At 43.7% G+C, this 22,529-nt stretch overlaps 2 protein-coding genes across 13 annotated transcripts in view; both read right to left on the bottom strand.

Moving 5' to 3' along the window:
• Nucleotides 1-423: 423 nt before the first annotated feature.
• Nucleotides 424-11,806, bottom strand: ssr1 (signal sequence receptor, alpha). Its single transcript, XM_040127109.1, has 9 exons — nt 11,604-11,806; nt 9,463-9,596; nt 8,019-8,115; nt 7,795-7,898; nt 7,467-7,625; nt 6,812-6,888; nt 6,588-6,666; nt 6,018-6,111; nt 424-2,856 (listed from the first exon to the last, which is right to left on the bottom strand). Exons 1-9 carry the CDS (start codon nt 11,671-11,673, stop codon nt 2,789-2,791), a joined length of 882 nt encoding a protein of 293 aa, XP_039983043.1. The 5' UTR covers nt 11,674-11,806; the 3' UTR covers nt 424-2,788.
• A 4,067-nt stretch (nt 11,807-15,873) lies between these two features.
• The window catches only part of nebl (nebulette), an 88,442-nt gene continuing 81,786 nt past the window's right edge, over nt 15,874-22,529 (bottom strand). For 7 of the 12 annotated variants that reach the window (XM_040126960.1, XM_040126963.1, XM_040126965.1 and 4 more), the window contains 10 exons: nt 22,349-22,453; nt 22,093-22,197; nt 21,750-21,842; nt 20,743-20,835; nt 20,549-20,653; nt 19,726-19,903; nt 19,087-19,179; nt 18,082-18,201; nt 17,538-17,683; nt 15,874-16,992 (listed from right to left, as the gene is read on the bottom strand). In XM_040126960.1, coding sequence (XP_039982894.1) covers nt 16,816-16,992; nt 17,538-17,683; nt 18,082-18,201; nt 19,087-19,179; nt 19,726-19,903; nt 20,549-20,653; nt 20,743-20,835; nt 21,750-21,842; nt 22,093-22,197; nt 22,349-22,453 — 1,215 coding nt within the window. In that variant the 3' untranslated portion in view covers nt 15,874-16,815. The remainder of the gene's footprint in view (nt 16,993-17,537; nt 17,684-18,081; nt 18,202-19,086; nt 19,180-19,725; nt 19,904-20,548; nt 20,654-20,742; nt 20,836-21,749; nt 21,843-22,092; nt 22,198-22,348; nt 22,454-22,529) is intronic. The other 5 variants (XM_040126967.1, XM_040126968.1, XM_040126959.1 and 2 more) reach the window with 4 other exon arrangements.

The following is a 22,529-nucleotide window of genomic DNA, read 5'->3' as shown; positions in this document are numbered from 1 at the left end:
TTACTTTGGAGATTATTTTCTTGATTGTTTAGTCAAAAAAGTGAAAAAAATGACCCAAAATCTTCAAATGTTTTTTTTTTTTAAATCAAACTAACATTTCAAAATCCAAAAATATTCCATTTCTAACCATACCTGACAAAGAAAAACGGGAAATACTCTTATTTGAGAAAAACTAAAATCATGTCTGAATGTTTGTCATTTTTGTTTAAAAAAAAAAAGACTTAAATATGAATCTATTGTCAAAACAGCTGCAGGTTAACTTTCCATCAATCAATCCATCATTTCAGCTCTATTTGCACTCACGACGCTTCATTTGATTTCCTTCATCAGCAACTATTAAACTGCTCATGTTCCGTCCGAAGCTGAGATTCATTTTAAACGATCCACTTCCGAGGAGAAGAAGACTCATGAAAGCAGCAGACCTACAGCAAATCGTCCAAGTTTATTTTCCTGCACATTTAAAAGCAGATAAAAGTATAAGCTTGTGTTTAATGAATGTCAGCCCAGTCATTTTAGAAAAAAAAAAAAAAAAAAATTAACACACATGAGCTCAGCTGTCTGTGGTTAACGAGTGGTATCGAGAAGCCTCGGCGGCGTGGTGATGCTTTTTCGGCAGCAAACGAAAGGACGCCGCAGAATTTCAGGGTCCATCGTGCAGAACCCGGAGGTCGGTTGCGCGCAGGACCGCAAGGCTTTACTCGGCAGTACAGGGGCCGCAAACCGACACTCAAGCCCTGCAGCGCGACTCGGCGACGCCCCCTAGTGGTCAAACAGAGAGGTAGGGTACCCACCCCTCCTCAATCCCCCGCCCACCCGCAGTTTAAGCCCAAACCCGTCACTCAAATAAATTAGCTCGGTAATTCTGCGCTCACATCAGCATCCATCACAGCAGGTATCTACACCGGTGCTTCGGCCGGTTCGACATGTTTACAAACCAACGGGAGCAAAGAAAACAAAGACTCAAATGAATTGTTCGGTAAATTATTTGTTTTTTTTTTTCTGATTTTGCCCAAGCTGCTTGGAGGAGAGAAGAACTGAAGAAATTTACAGTAGAGAAAAGTAGAAATCGATCAAGCGTCAGGGGTTTAAAGACGACGAATTTCAAGTCTTGCTGCTCTTTAGGGAGAGAAACCCAAACTCATCAGCCGGTTACCTAATACAGACCCAAAGCATCTACACGAGCACAGATACGACCTTCACACTCGATCGGGGACTTCTGGGTGTCGCGGTTTGCGTCAGGCTCCTCGCTCCGCTCTTATTTCACGTCCACAGATCTGACGGTTCGCGGCTGGATGACAAGTATGGTTTCACTGATCAATTAATCAATTCAGCTGTACGGTTTCATTCCTAACTGTGATATCCAAATGTTTGGAGAAAAAAAAAAAAAACCCCAAATCAATAAGTCTTAAACAATTTCTGAATATCTGAGAAGCAAGACAGTGTCCATTTTTGTCGACAGTGGCTCAACAACGGATTTCAAACGACTCAAACCACTTGGATGCCAGAGCTATGCTGCGTCTGACCTCCCGGTGTCCCGCAGATGTTGAATGATGCCCTGCAGTACCAAACAGCGATGATGTTAGGTCACAACATTTTCAGAAAGCATGGCCATGCCATCGCAGAAAACACAGACAAAAAAAAAAAAAAAAAAAAAGCTACGCACGATTGCCATCGACTGTTCATGTTTTTGCAAGCTCCTTTCTGTGTTTAATTCACATTTCCTTTATTATAGCCGCCCATTTCATCCCCAAGTCCTGAACGAACACCGTTGTTCCCTCAAGCAGTCTGCAAGACAGTGTCCTTGCACAAAAGGGGCTCGGGACGGCACTGGGCCCTGACAGACTTTTTGAGAACGAGCCACGGGTAGTGTGTGAATCTGCGATAGCGGGCACTGGGATCGGACTCTCCCCAGGATCTGTGCAGTGAAATGAGCAGAGGAAGGACAGAAAGAGAGGGACGGCGCAGCCGGAAGAGAGCGAACACACAGTACAAAATCCAAAATGTGCAGACAGAATCTATTAATGCAAAACTACACTGAAAAAAATTCAAAACAAAACTGCACGTGTTATCGTGGCTCCGTTACACACCAGAGTAGGGCTGCAACTAGTAGTTTCATAATCAGTTAATCTGAAAAATACATTGTCCTTTCATCTATTATGGTCTACAAAACGTAGAAGACGGTGAAAAACCACCTTGATTCAAAATTTTGGCGGTTCTCCTTGAAAAATGACAAAGATTGTTGCCACTTCATTTTCTTTAGATCGATTAATCCACTAGTTGTTTCAGCCCTACACCAAAGTGGCAGGCAATTAAAAAAAAAAAAAAAAAAAAACATACAAAAAAATAAAATAAAAATAAAACACAATCAAAAGTGTCTTGCAATGATAATATCAGCAGTTTTCTTCTGGAGGCTTTAACAAACAAATGTAATCTTGAAAGAAAACCAACAACCTTAGAAAAAAAAAAGTCCTCTTGTGCCTTATAAGCCCAACACACCTGTTTAAGGACGATCCTTTTCACTTCTCTCCCTCGTGCGAAAGCTTCAGAAAACAGAAATCATTAAACAAGAAGGGCTGTGTGTGTGTGTGGGGTGTGTGTGTGTGTGTGTGTGTTTTCTCAACAGTTTTTAAGCTGAATTTAGAGAGCCAGCCATTGCTTGGCACTGGTCAAAGTTTCTCAGTAGCGAGGGCAGAGTGCGCTCCATGCGGCGCTCACAGCCCCCCCCCTCCCTCCTCCTCTTACGTAGACGGGCGGGTGAAGATTTGTCGCCGTTGGATTCGGGCGCCCGTCACTCGTCCGAGCCGGCCGAGCGTTTCTGGCTCCTTTTGCGAGGAGATCTTCTTGGAGATGCTTTGTCTGGAGAGAGAATGAAGACACCGAGTGAGATTTGAACTAGCAAAGGCACCTCTGACCACTGAGACGCGAAGACTAGATTCTGTCACATTCAAACACCATTAGTTTCACTTTCTTAGAATGAGGTTACATTTGATTCACTGTTCTTCATGAAGTCTGAGTGTGGTGAAAAAAAAAAAAAATTGTGAATGCAGGGACGAAAAAAACCCATGAAAACCTTCCTACAGAGACTCCACTGCGACCATTCAGTTTTCATTACAGGGGGAGGATTTTTAATAATTTAGTGTCCACAAGATAAATGGCATGTCCTCATCAAAGTAAAGCCGTAATTTGTGCTGTAAACTTGTCAAGTTATGGACGCTGAATGACAGATCTGCCCTGGATTCAACCTCAGAAATTGTTATTACACAGGGCTGGATGTCGCCCGGTGCTATCGGTGCTGCAGAAACATGGTACGGCTCCATGGATCAACCTGCTGTACTTGTCAGAAAATAAACAGAAACACGGGGTAAAGTGATTCCAACCAGAGCTAGATCGATTGGTTTTTCGAGGGGTGTATCGTATTGGTGTACGTGTCAGTTGGCAACTGGAAAAACTGCGGAAAAGAAATTTTGCCCAACTGGGTTTGAGGGGAATTTAGAAACAGTGTCAACATTATAGTTTGTCCACCAGAGAGCACTGAACACTTTTTTTTTTTTTTTTAATCCATTCCATGCATAACTGGGTCACAATTCTTTAACTAAAAAAAAAAAAAAAAACAAACAAACCAAAAATCTAAGGGATCTGTATCAAAACTGTTTGTTTATGTGTTGTAGAAAAAAAAAAATTACCAAATGTAAGATGCAAATACTGTAGCAGATGCAAAAACCAAACCAAAAAAAAAAAAAAAAGCAAAGAGTCCTGAGCAGAGATCTAATCAGGATAAATCAGTGAAATCACCTGTGCAGCGGCTTCAAAGCAAATGTTAAAACTGAAAACGAACATCATACTGTCTTAAAACTATTTCATAGCCATGTGAGGTAGAGATGCTCCGAATGCTTTTCCTCAAAACAGAGGCCGAATATGTTTATTTGAAGAATAGGGTCACGATTTTTCAAGCCTCAGGTGCACGTATGAACATTGAGAAAAAGGCTTCGCCTGGTTAAATCGTTCCTCCTGTTCCTAGTGGCCATTAAAACATCTCTTCTTCATGGGCTTTCAGTGTGTGAGTGATGGCAGGCAAAATCTACAGCCTTCGCTTGGTGCAAAAACGTGTTAATGTAATCAAGTGGGTATCTTCAAAAGTTACAATCTTTTCAGTATAAAATTCCCTCTTAGTTTTTCTCCGGAAAAAGCGTAGTCACAAAGAGAATTTTGTGCTGAAAAGACTGTAACTTTAGAAGACAGCCACTTGGTTCATCTCACTGGGATGGCTGAAGCTCCCATCGGGAGAGGATCTCTATATGGCCAGTATTAACTGGGGGAATGGTTACGGCAAGAAAAGGCCGTTTCAATGTTCATACGGGCACCTGAATCACTTTTTGAGTGACAGACTTGAAAAACTGAAAATTGCGAACCTGTCCTTTAAGCCACTGGACGGATTTCATGCCTCCAACCCACATGACTACCTTCATTTTAACCAACATGGATGAATATATGTGGTGATGTGTATTGAGTGGGATGGGAGAGAAATTTGAAAGACTTTGATAGAGCAGAGCATCTGTACCCTTTCGGGGGGGGGGGGGCTAATTTCCAAAAGTCAAGCATTACACATTGAGTCCATCATTCATCTGAGAATAAAGGGTCCAACAGCAGCACTGCGTTTAGACTTTGGTAAAAGTAAAAAGAGTCCAGAAAGCTCTGTGATACCGACACACACACACACACACGACATGAAGCAGACCTCACCTCTGCGACTCTGCACTGAAGACGCAGGAAAGCGTGACAGCGAGGAAGGAAGAGAGAGAAAAAGAAAGAAGAAGGTGAGTGCTTCTCATGCACAGTGAAGGTTAAAGTTAACTCAGAAAAACAGCTGAAGCAGGAAGAGAACAGATACACCTGCACATGCACATCAGCCGATTCAGTGAGGAAACAAACATCGAAGGGTGTGGTGGGAGTTCCAGTGTTTGGAATGAGGGCTAACATCCGTCTCTCGTTATTTTTAAAGCCTTTTTAATGCAAAAAGCTGCCAACTGGCATTTAGACATTCATATTGTTTGCTAACTGTTTTGATTTTCCAGTTGGTCATTTTCATTTTCTGACAACTTTGCTTGTGGTCGTGATGCTTTTTGGCCGCTGACATTTAAATCTCGTTTGTGCCAGACCAAATACCAAATACCAAAGCTATACCCCCCCCCCCCCCCCCCCCCCTTAGTTTGGGGAATATAAACATGTTTTCATGTTTTTAGAAAACATTAAAGTCAAGTACTTTTCCGAAATAAAATACTGGCTAAAGTTAGAAAAGTTTCCCAACTGAGATCAGTAAATATTTATTATCTTGCTCCCACAAGACGTCAATGTGTGCAAACAAGATAATAACTTGTCTGCAGAAAATGCATCTCTTTTTAATCATTTGGAATGAATAAATATAGAGAGATAGATAAACATTTCTAAATTTTTCTAAAAAATTATCTTCCAGGATTTTGGGGCTCTGAAAATATGAGATCCCAATAAGTAGACAGGCACATTTGTATCATTACTCAGTAGGTATTGAAGTTCAATATCCAGCCCTACCACATAGAAAGATGTCCAGTCAAAATCAAACTCTCCACCCGACTACAATCACGTTTAAGACTTTGGGGTTTGAATCACTGAAAGTCGACTTTCATAGTGAAGTGAAACCACCGGCTGCCTGGACGGTACAGAAACATTAAACAATCTAAAAATGCCCGGCTATGTTACAGAATCCATTTTTCAGTTCGGCGCTTGTGATAAATACGACACTATATGCAAAACCACCAATGGAGTTGAAAGACGAGGTACACTCTAACGTGAGATTCGTAGTCTATGATCGGGAACCGTTCCGACACACACTGCTCGGGCTGGGACAGACTCGTGGGACCTCCCATTTCACAGAAATGCAGCATCTCGTCTGCCTGTGGTTTAAATGGAATAGAAGTGCGCGAGAACCGTCGGCAGAGAAGCTGTGACAGGTGAGTTGAGCGCAGGACGTGAAGTGTACGTACTGATCTGGTTGAGTGTTTCCTGAGGGATCCAGCTCAGGTCGACGTCGTTGTGGCTCGAAGTTCCCATTTCCACCTTCGGAGCTGGACGCCTCCTCTGTACACAATGACACGCAAAAACACACACACACAGAGACAGACACACAGAGTAAGAAGCCAGGCATGTAAATTCGGTGTTTCCGCTGCTTGCTCTTGATGCAAAGGCAGCCGTTCCACAGCGTTTCCCTTTTGTCACGGTCGACTGAGTATAATGTACATTTCAGCTGTAATGCATCTTTTAGTAAATCAGTCTGCTCTGCCACTTTTGTTTCAATCACCCCTCACTGGCGATGATCGCGGCAATGTACAGACACCCAGCAGCCAATGACTGTTTGGTATTTTTCCTTAACAATAACTCAAAATGTGCAATCTAATCTGAAAAAATTAATTATTAATTGACTAATAATTTCAGCGCTACATATCTTATTTTAAAACCAATCAAACAATTACCCACTTGTTTGAAACATGTTCAAACCTGACTCATCAAAGCATTGAGACCCCCCCCAGATAATAAACCTAATACTACGACCGTACCTTTCTCGACTCCAGCAGCTGGTGAAGGCCAACGATGACCAGCAGCCCGAGGCCTGACAGGAAGACGTACATGAAGATCCTGTGAGGAGGAGGAGGGAGAACAACAGGGTGAATAAACAAGAGTGAAAAGGACCAAAGCCAAGGAAGAAGAACAACTCATCAGCACCACGGAAACAAATGAGCAGACAAGCAGAAAGCCAGTGAAAGTTGATGCAATCACTCACGTCTCTCCGTCCAGTCCGTCTTCTCTCTCAGTGATGGTGACTGTCTGGTTGAACACTGCATCCTGGAAAATGTTTCCCTGCAGAGAGGAAGAGAAAAGAAAGAAAGAAAGGCAAAGGAGGGAAAATCAGGGAGAGGAGAAGGGCAAAAAGAGAAAGTAGGTGAAGAGAAAGAAAGCAGCAAAACAGAGGAAGGGAAGAGAAGGGGGAAAACAGGAGGGATAGAAAAGGGAGGAGAAAATGGAGAGAAAAAGCAGACGGTGGAGACAAGACAGAAGTCAGACGTCAGCAGGTTAAGTGTTGAAGTGGTGAGATAAAAGAAAACGAAGATAGGGGTTACTTTCCCTACATTGCTCACTCACGAACCCTGCCCCTTCTTATCACGGTCTTTGACAAACTTAACAGACCAGGCTGGTCTCCGTTCAGAGCCACAAGGAACATATGAGACACATCTGACAAAAGCAGCCAGTTCCTGATGAACCCCGGCAGCTGGTAAGAGTTTAACGCGCAAAATAAAAAGGAACATGAACAAAATGGTGCCACGGTAGGCGATCACACAATATTAGGACTAGGAGAGAACTATGCAGTCCTCTGATAACAGAAACACAAAGGCATGTCCTTGACGACGCCTGTAAGAGCCCAACGCCACCCTCCTTACACTGCTGTCCTTGTAGTTGAGGTTGATGACGAGTCCAAATGGCCGCCCTCCCATCGGCTCAGCGGGGATGAAGGAGTACTCAAAGGTGGCCTGCCTGCTGGGAGGAACCACAGTGCCTAGCTGGAGAGCGGTGAAGTTCTGGATGTAGAACTGGTAATCCTGAACGAGGCGAACAGAACAAGGTTAGACTGCGCGGAAATGCTTTGCCGCTTAGAGCTGAACCATAAACCTTAACACATCATTTTATTTGTGGCGGTAGACCCAGAGAAGGCTGAGGCTGTTCAAATTTTGTAGCAGGAGCGTGCAATGATATTTTTTTTTTTTTTACCTGTGGGTAACGGAAAGAAGCATCCAGGGACTCCACAATGAAGTTCTCTGATCCCTTGTTGGTAAAGCCGAGCAGGAACTTGACGATGTTGTTGGCTGGGAAGTCTGGAGAGACACAAGGGCTATGGATCAAACAGGGTTTTCACTACAGCACTGCAACAGAGCAAAAAGAGCTCACCAGGTATGAGACGAATCGAACACAGAGGGCAGAAAACAGACAGGTACCTTCTCCTTTGACAAACAGGATGGTGGTGTCAGCATTAGGGGAGGCCTTCACCTCTCCAACCAACGCTTCTTCCTCTTCATCTTCTTTTTCTTCCGTCTAGACAGCGACACATGCAGGTTTAGTTTCCCCGACTTTCCATACAAGCTTCAAGTTAGGGTTGTATTTAAACTTTTAGGGTGAACTGTAACTTACTCTTCCCAGGCTGCAACTAACGATTACTTTCATTATCGCTAGATCTAGGTTGTTGTTTTTTGGGGTTGGGTTTTTTGTTTTTTTTGGTTAATTGTTCGGTCTATTAAATGTAAAAAAAAAAAATAAAGTGAAAAATCCCCGTAATTATTTACCGCAGTTTAAGGTGACTTCAGGTAACCAAGAGACCAAAACCAAAGATATTCCATTTATAACGACACAAAACAGAGACATGCATGAAAGGCTCATGTTTGAGAAGCTGAAACCAGCAAATATTGTGCATTGTTGTTTAATAAAGGACTTAAATAACTATTCGATTATAATGGTTGTTGACGAACTGCCTGTCAACTAATCAGCCCTAATCCCTACACAAGAAATACTGCTGGGTAGGGACTAAAATATGGGCGCAGCCTTATGCACTAAACAGCTGATTCTTAGTTACCAGCCCCAAGATGCAAATGAGAAAACTGACTGACGTGTGTGGGGATGAGTGTAAATTACAAAAGGTTTTATCATGTTGTGTATCAATTGCGACCATCCTGTGACCTTTTACAATATGTCTTGAAATCCATATAACTGAAGGGAGAAAATGTCCCTAAAAACGTAAAATAATTTTTTCAAAAAGCAGGATTCAATTATGCTTGTTTCACTGTGTTATGCAGTTTTCTCTGAACTGAGCATAACTGAAACGATAAGGCTATAAACTAATCAACAGAAAATCACTCCGTAACAATTCTGATAATCGATTCATCGTCTAGATCATTGTGAAGCACAAATTTCACATGTTCTAACTTTGCAAATGTGAATATTCACTGGTTTTCTTCATCTTCTTTGACAATATATTGAATATATTTGTATTCTGGGCTACTGGTCAAACAAAACAAGACATTGAAATAAGTCACTTTGGGCTTTGGGAAAACTGTGATGGTATGTTTTCACTTTTATCCAACATTTTACAGACCCGGTTAGATCAGGTTAACTGAGAAAAATATTCTGCACATCAATTAATGAAAATGAATGTTAGTTGGAGCCCTACTGAATTTAAAAAGGCAAAAAAGATATTTTTGGAGAGAATATAATAACAGGGAAAAAAAAAGAAAATTACTCCGAGACAAGAGTATTGCCGTTTGGTAAAACCATGAATTGTGGCTTTTCCAGTGTAATAAGGCATCAATAATGTGTTGATAGAGGACATATCATGGTATTGATTATCTGGAGATATTTTAAACCTGATGAAATCACTCGGTCACTCACCAATTCCGCGTTATCGTCATCTTCCACTTCCGCCTCGTCATCCTCGTCGTCAGCCGTCACATCATCCACGACATCTTCTTCCACAGCCTCAGCCTCCTCATCCTCCGTCAGATCCTGGGCGCTAACCACTGGCCCTGATGGGTAACATTGTTAAAACACAACCTTTCTAAAAATTCTTTTTATTACATTTATTAGACGAATATAGTGAGACTGAACTTTGGGTAAAGACTCCATAGAAACTATTTGATTTTTTTTTTCCGGAGAGCTCTTTAATATTTTTGCCATATCAAATCCCAGCAGAAGGTACATAACTCTGTTAATCCAAGCACCCCTCCAGTTCTCTCCCCCACTCACAAAACAAGAAACCACTGAGCAAGTCAATTAAAAGTAACGAAAATAACTGCAAGGCTGTAATTTCTTCTGTGGTTCAACCTCTTTCCACATGAAACAGGACGTCGGGGTGGGACTCGGGAGTTCAAACGTTAAGGGTAAAAAGAATTGAAAAGACCACTCATTGTAGCCTTTCAGAGTCACTTGCCTCCTCCTTCATAGGAAAAAAGATGAAGGGAAGTACAGATACCTCTTCATCTTGGGCTTCAGGTCCGTTTAAATATTTGAAAGCCCTCTCGGTAAAAAGCAATACAATTAGAAAGCAGCCCAAATTACAGCCTCTGCTCGAGAGTTGTATCAACACCACTCTGAAACAGTTTCAAAAATAAAAACCAACATCATAAACTTTGTGGAGTCAGACTGCAGGGCTAGCTGGATCACACCGCAGTAGTTTTAGCCCGGTGTACCTAATAAACTGGAAACTGAGTTTGAATGATATCTTTGGAAACAGTGGGACTGCTAGTGGGGAAGTGCTGCAAATCAATAAACAGGATTGCTTTACAGTAATATTGGATTTTTAAGACTTTTACATCAATGTTATAAAATACCCTCATTTTTCAGGTATATAATTCACTGCATCAGCAAAGAAAATGACGTACGTGCCTGGTTCTTTTATCATTTAACATCCTCAATTGATTTTCTAAAATTAAAATGTACTTTGTTTAATACACTTTGTCTATATTGGCCGCTCCTACTGCACAGTTCAATTAGTTATAAAATTACAGAAGCATGGTGTGTCTTTTTATACACATTTTGCTCATTATATGTGGTTTTATTAAAACCTTTCAGTCATATAGGTTTGAACATTTACAGCAATGCTCCTTAGGATCAAAAAATACGTATAAGACAAACTATAGCTCCAATAGGAGTACTCATAAAAGGTATAATCTCCCCCTACAACCCCCCCCTGAGGTTGTTTGACTATAAAGCTGTGAAACTGAAATAATTAGAATTTGACAAATCTCAGCTTTTTAAATGTGAAAGCCCAAGACCAGACCTGTCTGTTCCCAGAGCAACTAGCCCACAGGCTAAAAATCACAGCCAACATTACACAATCTCTTAAACATCAGCTTCAGTAGCCCCCTTCCAGGATTTCTGAAGGGCCTACCAAATATAATGTTATACTTTTAAAATAAAATATATATATATTTTTTAAAAGATCCTTTTTTGGGTTTCTTTGGAGAAAAATTCCAAATGCAAATGCTTTAAGATATTTCGAGGGCTGCATGTACCCTTTCCTTCAGCCACACACACACACACACCACTACACAATGAGACCACACCGTATTGATTGCTGTCGGCATTATATGTAGTTACCAATTAGTTTAGACTTCATTAAAAAGGAGTTTAACTTGTTACGTGTCCCAGCAAGCTGCTGAGTGACAGTTAGCGCGTTAGCAGAGCCACTTAGCTTACCCGGCTAACGGCTAGCAGGCAGACAGTAAGGACACGTCAGTCTAAACAGGTGGATTGACTGTACACATGCAGCTAACACTGAACCACACATGGCGAAAACGAGGCTTTCACGTCGAGGACACGCTTCGGCGGAGTTGCAATTTGCCACGAAATTGTGAAGAAGCAACTAATTGTTATATCCAGTTACTTTCAGCTAGCACATGTCAAAAGAGGAACGGCCTTTTTTTTCCCACAGCGACTAGTTAGCTGCTAACATTAGCACGTAAACGTCAACTAGCTATTTAAACACTGGTCCTGTTCTTTCTTCGCCGCGAGAAGCCTCATCACAGACCTACCTTTGATTAGGACAGTCGCCGGGAAGGCCAGCAGCGCCAGCAGCAGCAGTTTGGGTAGAAATTTCATCATTTCGAAGTCAAAATCAGTGCGCTCTCATTCAGCGTCGGTCAGACGGCCAGGCTGTGTGCGCCGCCGTGCAGCTTCCGTTACGTTTCCTACCGGGCATGCGCAGGAGACTCTGGCCGGTAGGTGTGGCGGAGCTTTTGGCCTGGTCGGAAAAGCAGAATTAACATTTATTTTATTCGACACCGCTGCTCGAACGGCCGACTTTCCTCAATATGTAACATTTAAATTCACCATTTTACTCTGAACGGATCATTATCGGGCAGGAAAAGAACCCCCCATGGGACTTCCTGCAGCAAATTTCAAAATAGAGGTCCGGAAACACCAAGGTGACAGGTCTTTTGATTACCACAGGAACTAGTGTCCGCTATTAAAATGATTTCTGATGCTTTCTGGATGCTTCACGCGTTTGTTTACATTTGCGTATGTCCGGGAACACACAGAGTCACTGGTTATTTCTTTAAAACGTAATGGGTTGGGGCAGTTGGGCTAAGTCTGAAGTCCAGACCGCACCTGCTGGGTGGTGGTAGATAATGTGATTTTATATGATTAATTGATGATAAATCACCCGATTTATCATCGATGATTTATTTTTTATTTTGTCTATTAAATGTAAAAAGTAAATAATAAATAGTTTAAAAAAACAGGAGGGGTTTAAGGTATTGATTCAACATTGGTGACTTTAGTAAGAGGGATTTTTTTTTTAAAGTGACTTTTATAGGTAGAAAAAGGAAAACCACGAATGAACGAGTGGAGAAACACAACAAATGCAGGTGCTTCCAAACAGGTGCACGGCATGGTACAACTAAGCAGTCAACATCCGAATCACGCTCTGCGGCATGTGGAGAAGCGCTGATCAGGCCCAGGTGATTCTGAGTTTGCATCCAGGTGGCAAAAGGAAAGAAATCTAGGTGTCTTCTAAAGAGGTTTCGGTGTTGGGGCGTAGATGGAGCTTCGGTCAGAAAGATGCCGGGCTGGCCTGTGTTTCAGAAGGAACAGTGACTAAAGTGACGTCTGCATTTAGATCCATGGGTGAGACGTCAGTAAATAGGGTCGGAAACTGTGGACGACAGGGAGCATTTGATGACCGTGATGCTGGTGCGTTAGTGCGACGTGTGTGAGGAAAGAAACCCAGGAGCAGCTCTTCCTCAGGTGACCGAGGATGCCAGAGCAGGACGCATCAGACTGTGTCGGCAAGAAAATTCATGCTCAGCTGTTTCCAAGTTGTTAATTCCTCAACATCTCAAGATCACCATTACCTAGTGTTTTGTAGAACGTCCTGCTGCACTAGTCACAAACGGATACCGAGGCTTTAGCAGGAACGTGCAAATGGTTCATGAAAGCAGAAACGGCAGATTTCTAAACCTAGTTTTCAGGCCTCATATTTGTCTTGGACGACAATGGAAGTACACTTTTAGTTTTCGTGGTGTTTTTATTCTCTGCTGTTCTAAATGTATGTTAGGACTGGATGAATGCAGTTTTACGTTTGTTTTTATTTTTGTCAAATCTTTATACTGTATGTTATACTGTCTGAAAGCATAGCAATGATAATAAATTGGACTTTACCTTGGTCTTTACCTACGTCTGATCATTTCACAGAAAAGATCAATGGAGATTAATTCTGGAGTCTACATTAAACAGCTGAGGGACACTTAGACGCTCTGGAGCTTCATTTCTTGGAGCTTTGTACTCTTTGCTTTGGACACAGGGCTTCAAAATTTGGTGAGCATCACAATGATCTAACCCTCGACCCTCAAAATCCTCAGTAACATGCTTCCTAGAGCCCTTTGGTCAGGACCATTTGAGTAGTATTTCTTAGACCCTTTGTGTCCGTCCTTGTTGAAGCTGGAATTCAGAATTCTCTACTGTACCTGACCTCAAAGTTTCAAAACAGGCCTCTAACACCTTGACCCAACGAACACGATTACAAAAAGCAACTTGGTGAACATCTTCATCCAGCGTGGCGCAAGTCTGGGCCCTGTGCTTGTTACTACGAATACTATACAGGAGAGGCTGTTATGTTGTTTTAGACACGATAAATAGTCTTGTCAGATTTATTCGTCCAACACTAATAGTTTACTAATGAGGTTAATAATGTACCATTTCCACATCGCAGGTTTTCGAGGGCCCTTCTTCATGTCGGGGCCCCGGGTGCTGGTTATTCCCCTCACTACCACGCTCCTTACTCGAAACCTTGCTCAAGTAAAAGTACATTAGTATTAACAGCAAGGTATTCTAAAGGTATAAAAGGAAAGAGTGAGCAGCAAGATCGCCGCTGTCAGAATAAAACATTGAGTACTATATTACTCCCCCCTTCGGCTCATTCGTTACTGTTACATGGAATATACTGAGAACTGCTCTATTACTGCTCAGGGTCAGTGATTTCTATGTAGTTATTCTACTGCCTTTCATATTTCGTGGTGTTGCTCGATGTCGTTTGAAGTGGCTCTCGTTTGGGGGTGTGCGGTTTATACACTGTACAAACAGCCAAGGGGCAGGTATGTAAAAGAGGGGGTAAGTATTTGAGTGTACATATACTGTAAATATACACAATGATAAATATAATATAAAAAATATAATCTATTTAATCTCCTGATGTATTACTTACCTCAACTACTTCTAAGGCGATTGTGCATGAATTAAAGGGAGATTACTGTCAATTAATCTTAAGGTTATTTTGAGGAAAGCAGCAGAATTCTGATCAACGGTATTTCACGCTCTCAGCGAGGATCCTTCTGAAGAAGAGCCATATTTCTGTTGGCAAATCCTGTGTTTTTATTTCTCCCCCTATGTAACACTGCAATAATCATATGGCAAAAAAGACATAACTGAAATTGGGTGATATATAATTTGAAATAAAATGTAAACACACTTAGTACAACCTGTGTTGACATACAGACTCAAAAACCTTTCCAGTAGAAGCCAGAATTCCTCGATGCAAGAAAATACAAGGCAGCCAGGTGCCTCTTCCGAAATCAACACAGTTAGCATATGAATACTCAGCTAATTATATTCCACTGCATCTAGAATTTATGAAATCATACACACAAAATGCAAAATATGCACCAGCTACAATGACAACGCATGGGCTGAGTGAAGTTTTTATTCAGTACGTGACTACGATGCAATCCACACAGCAAGACAACAAACCCTAAAAACACGACTTACTGGATACATACAGGTAAAAGAGTCAAATAGAGCTTTCCAAAACATAGACAGGAGCCATGTATCAAAATAGTCTGCGACGTACAGGAAATCTCAAGGCCTGACATACTCACGCAGTCTGTTCAGATTTCAGTCCACATAAACGGTTACTGTGTGTGGAGGTGACAAGTTAAATTATCTGGACAGCAGGTGACGTGAAAACTTTTATTTAGAGTTAAAAATTTGAAAAAAGAAAAAAGAAAAAGGAAAAAAGCATTGGATACGAGAAACAGAGAGACACAGTGTGTTAGTTAATTCCTTTACAAACACGGGGGGGTTAGTGCTGCTGCTTCAAACTCAAGCTGTGCCATGTGATCTTTCTGTCTTTCTGGAGTTTATATCAGAAATCAAAAACTAAACTACACTCACCTGAACATGAATTAAAACTCGGGATAAATAAATGATTAAACTTGAGAGATCTTAAAATTAAATTGTTATGGTTTTTAATGCCTCCACTCATCCATCTGTCCTCCCTCTCTCCTTTGGTTGCATCCTTTCCCAAGGAAAGCCAGTTTTCCTACCGTTTTGAATTCGTCCCTCTTTCCTCCCCATTCTCAGAAGTCACATTTTTCCTTCCTTATTTCCTCACTCTGGTCCTTTTTTCTTTTCTCCACTGTCCTTAAAGAATAAGTCGGGTGATATTCTGCAGTTTTCCTATTGTCAACAAATCCCATGAAAAGACCGAAACCAACAGCGCGTCAGTTCGTCTCTCAACACTTCCTGACGTCCCTCCTCCGTCTGGGGCCCTCAGCTCCGAGCCCACTGGTTCCTACTGAAGATGTAAATCTATTTTTTTTTTTTTGATAAAAAAAAAAATTTACAAATATATATTTTCATTTTTAATAGAAGCTCAGTAATTTTCCTAAAACAGCTGCTCACTGTAGTTTTTAATCAGACAAACAGGAAGCAATGGTGCATTTTTGGGGACTATTTTCAGCAGCGGATTGATCCACATTTGGTGCTGTAGTGAGTATTCTGGGCAGCAGGACAGAGTGTGTGTGGTTGTGCGTGTGTGTGTGTGTGTGTGTGTTTGGGACTGAGTCATAATAAACTACGGTGTGTGTGTGTTCATGGCGATGAAGGAACACGTCTCCCAGAGCAACAATGCACACAATGCTAGATAGTTGGTTTTGGTCTTTTTGATTTTTATTGACGAGAAGAAAAAATAAAATATCACTAGACTTCTGCTAAATCTTTGTGGGCAGTGAACCACTGGATAAACCTCCCTCCCTCCTTGCTCTGCTTATAATGCTGGAGGATTTATGCCTATACTCGTCCGTCTTCTTTTATGTCTTCTATGTAAAAAAAAAAAAAAGTCTTTCCTGACGCATCCCTCCTCTGTCATTCCCTCCAGTTGTAAAACGGGACATAACTTATCCACAGCATGCTAGATTTCTCCCTCCCTCTGCTTTGTCTTTCCTTTCCCCCCGTCGAAGTAAGAAGATCTCCCCCCTCACGTCCTCTGTTACCTGATATCAGCAGTCTGCGATGTTCGGTGTATTCCAGCATGTATTTTGTTTTTTACTTCCCCTCGGTCGGCCTCGTCTACTTCTTCTTTACTGAGCGATTGCCTACGTTTCCCAAAATGCCTTTCAAAGAACACTCTAGGAAACAAGTTTGCGACCTTGTCTCCTGGCTACATTGCCTTCTGGTCTTTAAAATGCTCAACGCTTGACACCAATACTCGACGGAGAGAAGTCAGAATGACTTTTCTCCTCTCAAACTCAACTGGAGCAGTCGAAAACATCTGGACACGATGTCAGTTTGTCCGTTTTGGGCCAGTTTTCCGCAGGAAGAAGAAACACACACCAAACACGTAACCGTGAAATACAAAGAACATCTGCAGCTTCTGATTTTTTAACGATAAGGGTGGATTTCTCCTCCTTAAATTTTACCCCTGCCCGGCCTCCATCTCCACTCTCTCTCCGCGCCACCCTCCCTCCTTTAGTTGCAACACTCGACGTAGTTTGCCGGCAGCATGCCGGACTTGCCGGTTCTCTGCACGGTGCCGTACATCCAGCCCTCGTCGATGGGCTGAGCGTTGACGATGACATCGCCGTCCCTGAACGAGACCTCGTCGTGGTCCTGGGCCGCGTAGTCGTACAGCGCCCGGTAAACACGCTGCACACAACATAAACAGACAGTTTGAGGTTAGACTCTATTTTGTTACAGCGCTTCTCAGCCTTTCGTGACCACGTGCTCCCACTTATGTCCCCGAAAACAAAACTCGTGTTGGTGCCGTGTAGTCGCCAGTGACTGTTGATCACATGAACGTGCAGTAAATCACAAATCTGGCACTATGGGGTAATTGCTGACTCATCCAAACAGAACAGGAGTTTTGCTATAGGCCATAAACTTCTATCAGGGTCAGACATGTACTGTAGTGCTTCTCTTTGGGGGATCTTGCTGGACTGGGGGTCTTTATGGCTCCCGTGGCAGCAAAGTTTGGGCGTGTGCGTACGCAGTGATTTAGCGCCAACCTTGCTGCGTGTGCCAGCGCTCACATATTTAACTGGGCCGACTGGGCTTGGGGCCATGAACCTTGAGCCAGCAGGATTTGGGGGTGAATCGGCTTTTTCATGTCTTCTAATCCCGTGAGTTTTAAAATACTGGACAACAAACTGTGAAGGAGAGCACTTGATCTATATGAATACACCACGGCGTACCATGGTGGCTGAGTGCGGTGGGGAGGTGACGGATCTGACAGATGACATGCTGGTTTGGTGCATGTAGCCGTGATACTGCTGCTGATGCTGCTGCTGATGCTGCTGTATCTGAACGCCCTGATGGTACGCTCCTGGGAGGACCGGAGCTGGGCGAGAGACACCGAAACACAGAGAGAGAGAGAGAGAGAGAAGAAGTCAGTTTGGAGAGTCTTTCCTGCATCTGTTCTGTACAACAGTTTGAACCTGAGGAGCCTCTCCCCTGCTGTGAGACCTGAGAGAATTATGTGATTCAGACTGTTAAACAACACAAAAACACACACAACACACACACACACAACAAAACCTAAGAGACGGTTAATTAGTTTTAGATTTTAGATTAGAGACAGAGACAGAAACAAAAAAAAAAAAAAAAAAAAAAAAAAAAAAACGTACAACTTTCACATATGTGAGTAAGTGTCCGTCCATGCCTTCAGCCTGCTGTGTGTGTGTGTGTGTGTGTGTGTGTGTGTGTGTGTGTGGGTGTGTGTCTGAACTAGAGCGCTACCAGGAGTTTCAGTGCTGCTGCGGTCCCAGAGGTCAGAGGTCAGCGAGCTAGCAGACTGAGCCTGGCTGTGGGCGAGAGACTGCTGGGAGTGCTGCCTGCTCAGCCTGCGGTCGGCCCGCTCTAATAGACAGAGGCCACCACCAGGGGGCGGCACCAGATGGAGAGAACAAGGAGAGGAGAGGAAAAGACGGAGAAACCAGAGTGAGCCCAAAAAGGGGAGAGTGTGAAATTTCTATCTCAAAATCACAAATACGGGCAGACTGATACCTGATCGACGCCTTCATCAACAAAATTTGTCCTTTGTCGTATACGGCTTCTGTTATTCTAATTGTTTTGTTATTGTCCACAGATCCCATGAAAAGACCAAAACCAACAACCTGTTGGTCTGACTCCCAACAGCTCACAAATACGGACTTTCATCCTTAAAAAAGATCCAGTAATTTCCTAAAACAGCTCGACACTAAACGAACAGGAGGAAACGGTGCGTTTGTCGGGGACTATTTTCAGCGGCGGATGAATCCACGTTCGGTGCTCTAGTGAGTATTCGGTGTGTGTGCGGGACTGAGTCAAAATTAACTACAGTGTGTGTGTTCACGGCTTTGGATACACACACGATACTTGTTAGAAGGATACATTCATCGTTGGTTTTGGTCTTTTCATAGGTTTTGTTGACAGTAGGAACAATGTAGAAAATCTCCCGGCTTTTTGTTGAGAAAATATCAGACTGATTTTACAAAATAAATCAGCTGGAAGCAGCAAATCAACCTGATTCCTGCAGTTTGCAACTTGCGGCAGAAGCTTAAATGAACACACACCTTTAAACATTTTGTGAATTAATTGGTGTGTAAATACTAAAAAAAAAAAAAATTAATAATAAAAGGGAAATTGTGAATTTAAAATAATCAAGAATTCAAGGGGGACTTCCACAGACGATACAGGTATAGACTCAGAACATTATTTTAGGTTTCTCATTTTAGCAGACAGAGGGGGAGTCAGGTGAACTACCAGACATCCTGCGGAGGCTCTTGGACTGGATGTTGTCCTCCAGGGGGTCAAAGTCAAATATGGAGCCAGGGTCTGTCCTCCACACCTTCAGGTCTTCGGAAAGGAAGGAAAAGTCATTTGGAAAAGACGCTGACTATGTTTGCACGGGCTGCAATAATCCAGCAGGTTCAGTGTTCAAGCCATCGAATCAAATCACACAACCGGTACTGGTGATCAGAGAATGCGGCCCATGCAATGATTTCCTCCTCAGAGTTCTGTCGCACCTGAGCAGGTATCAATCGGAATATTGCAGCCCGAATAAACATGGTAACGGTGAGGTCAAATAAAAAGGAGATAATGGCCATAGAAAAACAGATAAAACAACACAGTGAAGCCGGAGCGTGGATCTATCGCCTCTGCCTGGAAACAGCAAAAACCAAACATCATCGAGGTGAAAAGTGTAAACTGGAAAAGCAGCGAGCAGCAGAGAGAGAAAGGCCTGAGCCTCACTCACAGAAAACAGGACATGGTCCCTGCTGTTACGTACACAGCTGACGATACGACGGTGCTTTACATTTTCCCTCTTTGCCACCAAATATTTTGTTTGCGCCTTTGTATGAGGCTCCATCTCTATGTGTGTTCGAGTGCCGGCTGACTGACCTACAATGATGCCTCCCGGTCGTCTGTCCATCTCCATCGCCTGGGAGTGGATCCCTTTGCCGTAGCCCGCCTCTCCCATCATCTGATTGGCTCGCTGGTAGCGCTCCATGCCGGGTTCGTCCAGCCCCGGCGTACAGCCCCGGCCGCGCGCCCGCTCAAAGTCCTCGTGGTACTTGGCCTGTTGGGGGGCAAATCCGGCACACACAAACGCACGTCAGCAACCGTATCGTAAGTGCAAAGAGTTAATACACACGTTAGTGTTTAGAAATCACACACACACACACACACACAGGTCAGGGTGCACTTGGTCAGTGAACAAATAAAAAACACACATGAGGAATGTTTTCAAAATACTTTATTGTAAACATACAAACACTCACGGCTCTGCACACTATCAGACACCTGTAGACTCGTACGTGCGCAGACTGGAGGTCACTCTGAAAACTTAAAACCTGACTTGAAAAGGACCAGGACTCTCTTACCTGAACAGAGAGCTAAAGATCAGATAGAACGAAAAAAAGAGAAGTGATGGGCGGTGCAAAGAATGCAGGTGAGAAAAACCTGTCAGATGAGGTCAAGTTCTTCAGGGGTCGTCCAAAACTCAAAAAACTGTGAGTCAAGTCAGGTTGGTGTCCCAGAGGACCCATCAGCCACCTCTCGTAAACACATGCACACACACACACATGCACACACTCCGCTCTGTCCTCCACGCTGTCTGGCGGTGGGTGTTAGTCTCAGTGTGACAGTCCCAAGCGCGGTGCCACATCACTCAGGTTAGCTCCTCCCACAGCCCAGGTGGGAGCCACGGCAACCGGGCCGCTACCGTGGAGACCGAGTCCTGCGTCTTCCTGACACGCCTGTACTCAGGCGTGTCCAGCTCGGTGCAGCTCCGGCCCCTCATCTCCTGCAGCCCGCGCTGATACCTCACCTGTTTACACGCACATGTGACATCACCCAGAGAAATAAGCGTCTCTCTATTTGCGTGTGTTCGCGTGCGTGTGCGTGTGCGGGTCTTGCCGAGCTGATGTTCTCCTGGTTCTGTCGGACTCTCTCCAGCTCTGGGGTCACTCCAACACTGGTGGCCTTGACTGCACCCTGCTTGTACTTGACCTGGTAGGAAGACAGACGGGAAATCCCACGTTATATACGGTATTTTTTTTTGTTTTTTGAGAAGGTCATCGTGTCAGGTGAGGTGATCCAGCCAGAATCCGCTTTCATTCGGGTGAGTCCAGTATCCAGTTCAATGTCTCTTTTCTAACAGAGACACAGTGGTCCAGGCTCCCAGCTACCGTTTTAGACTCTGCCTTTATTTCTATTTTTTTATTTTTGGTGAGAATTTACAGTATTAGCGTCACGGGACGCCCCGGGTGGTCACTCTGGATCCCAGCATGCCTGGCGCTATTGGCAAAGAATGATGGGAGAAAAATGTGGCGCTCATTCAAAACAAACACACATACACAACCACACTGGAGGAAAAAAAAAAAAGCTGCCATGAACTCATTAGAGATCGAGAGGAGGAAAAGCTGCCAATAGCGACCTGGCCTGGTAACCATGACACCAGAGCAACTTTGAGTGTGTGTGCGTGTGTGTGTGTGTGTGTGTGCGTGGTCCTCTTCTGCTCTCTGAATGGACGATTGTTCTGCACAGTCAGCTAACGGCTGCTAATGGCACTGCAAAAGAAACACACACACACACACACACACACACACACACACACACACACGGACAAATTTGTTGTTCGTTTATTGGTGTATTCATTCAGTGAACTGCTTCTAGGTCCGGCCTCCCACTCGATCACGTCCTCATAACAAAACACATCCGTTATTAAAAACACATAAAAACACACACCCTTGTTCAAACACTCCTACACTCATCTCGTCAGCTCTCACACACACACACACACACACACACACACACACACACACAGCCACAGATACTGAACCCCCCCCCCCCCGGCTATATTACACTCTCCTCTCCTCTGTTTGTGAGATCATTTTTCAGTGTGTGCGTGCGGGTCCCCTCACCGAGCTGATGTTCTCCTGGTTGCGTCGGACTCGCTCCATCTCTGGCGTGTCCCTGACGGCGGTGCCGCAGCCCACCTCGTCTCTGTACCAGACCTGGACAGAAGCTAAGATCAGCACTGAGGAACCACCTGCCGTTAAAGGAGCGGTACGCCAGCTTTCTACTGGCCCAAAGCAGGCTCCTGCCACAGGGAAAGCCGCTCCACTTTATGTACCAGGGTTTGAGGGAATAAATGAACAAGTGTGACATTTTCTTTTGTTTTAACACTTCACTCCTTGCTGTCACGCTCTCGTTTTGGGGCGCAGACGAATACGTTTTTATGAGAACACGTGCACGTAAACATACATCACTGATCCTCTTGGCGTTCTCCCTGGCCAGGACGATCTCTGGCGTCTCTGCGACGGAAGACATCAGGCCTCGCATGAGCTTGGAGTCCCAGCAGTACCGCAGCTAGAGGGCAACAGAGAGCCGCTTTAGAAATGCAGAGTAGAGAAACACAGGCCATTTTTAAACCTGGTTGTGGATCAGAGGATAATAAAGGTGCATGGGACAAGAACAGGCTCTGATCCACGGGGGGTGAAACGAAAGCTTGTGCCCTCACAGAGCTGATGTGTCTCTGGTTGGCTTTGACTCTCTCCATCTCTAGGGTTTCAGATCCAAGACTGTAACTTCCCTTCAGCCGCTCGGCCTCGTCCTTATACTTCTTCTACAGAGAGAGAGAAAAGTTGACGAGGGGATCCTGAAGCTTTCTAAGGATTTTCTGGATTTGACGGCACATTTTT

Source organism: Xiphias gladius, chromosome 5 (assembly GCF_016859285.1).
Source record: "Xiphias gladius isolate SHS-SW01 ecotype Sanya breed wild chromosome 5, ASM1685928v1, whole genome shotgun sequence".
NCBI classification, from domain to species: Eukaryota; Metazoa; Chordata; class Actinopteri; order Istiophoriformes; family Xiphiidae; genus Xiphias; species Xiphias gladius.
Note: the sequence above shows the minus strand (reverse complement) of the source record. Positions and strands in the feature narration are given on the sequence as shown.

Coding starts and splice junctions, on each gene's coding strand:
- ssr1 (XM_040127109.1), bottom strand. CDS start 11,673: ATGATGAAATTTCTACCCAAACTGCTGCTGCTGGCGCTGCTGGCCTTC. Junction 6,889..7,466: donor TCAACTACAAGGACAGCAGT/GTAAGGAGGGTG, acceptor TCCTCTCTGCAG/GGAAACATTTTCCAGGATGC. Junction 6,112..6,587: donor AGCTGCTGGAGTCGAGAAAG/GTACGGTCGTAG, acceptor CATTGTGTACAG/AGGAGGCGTCCAGCTCCGAA.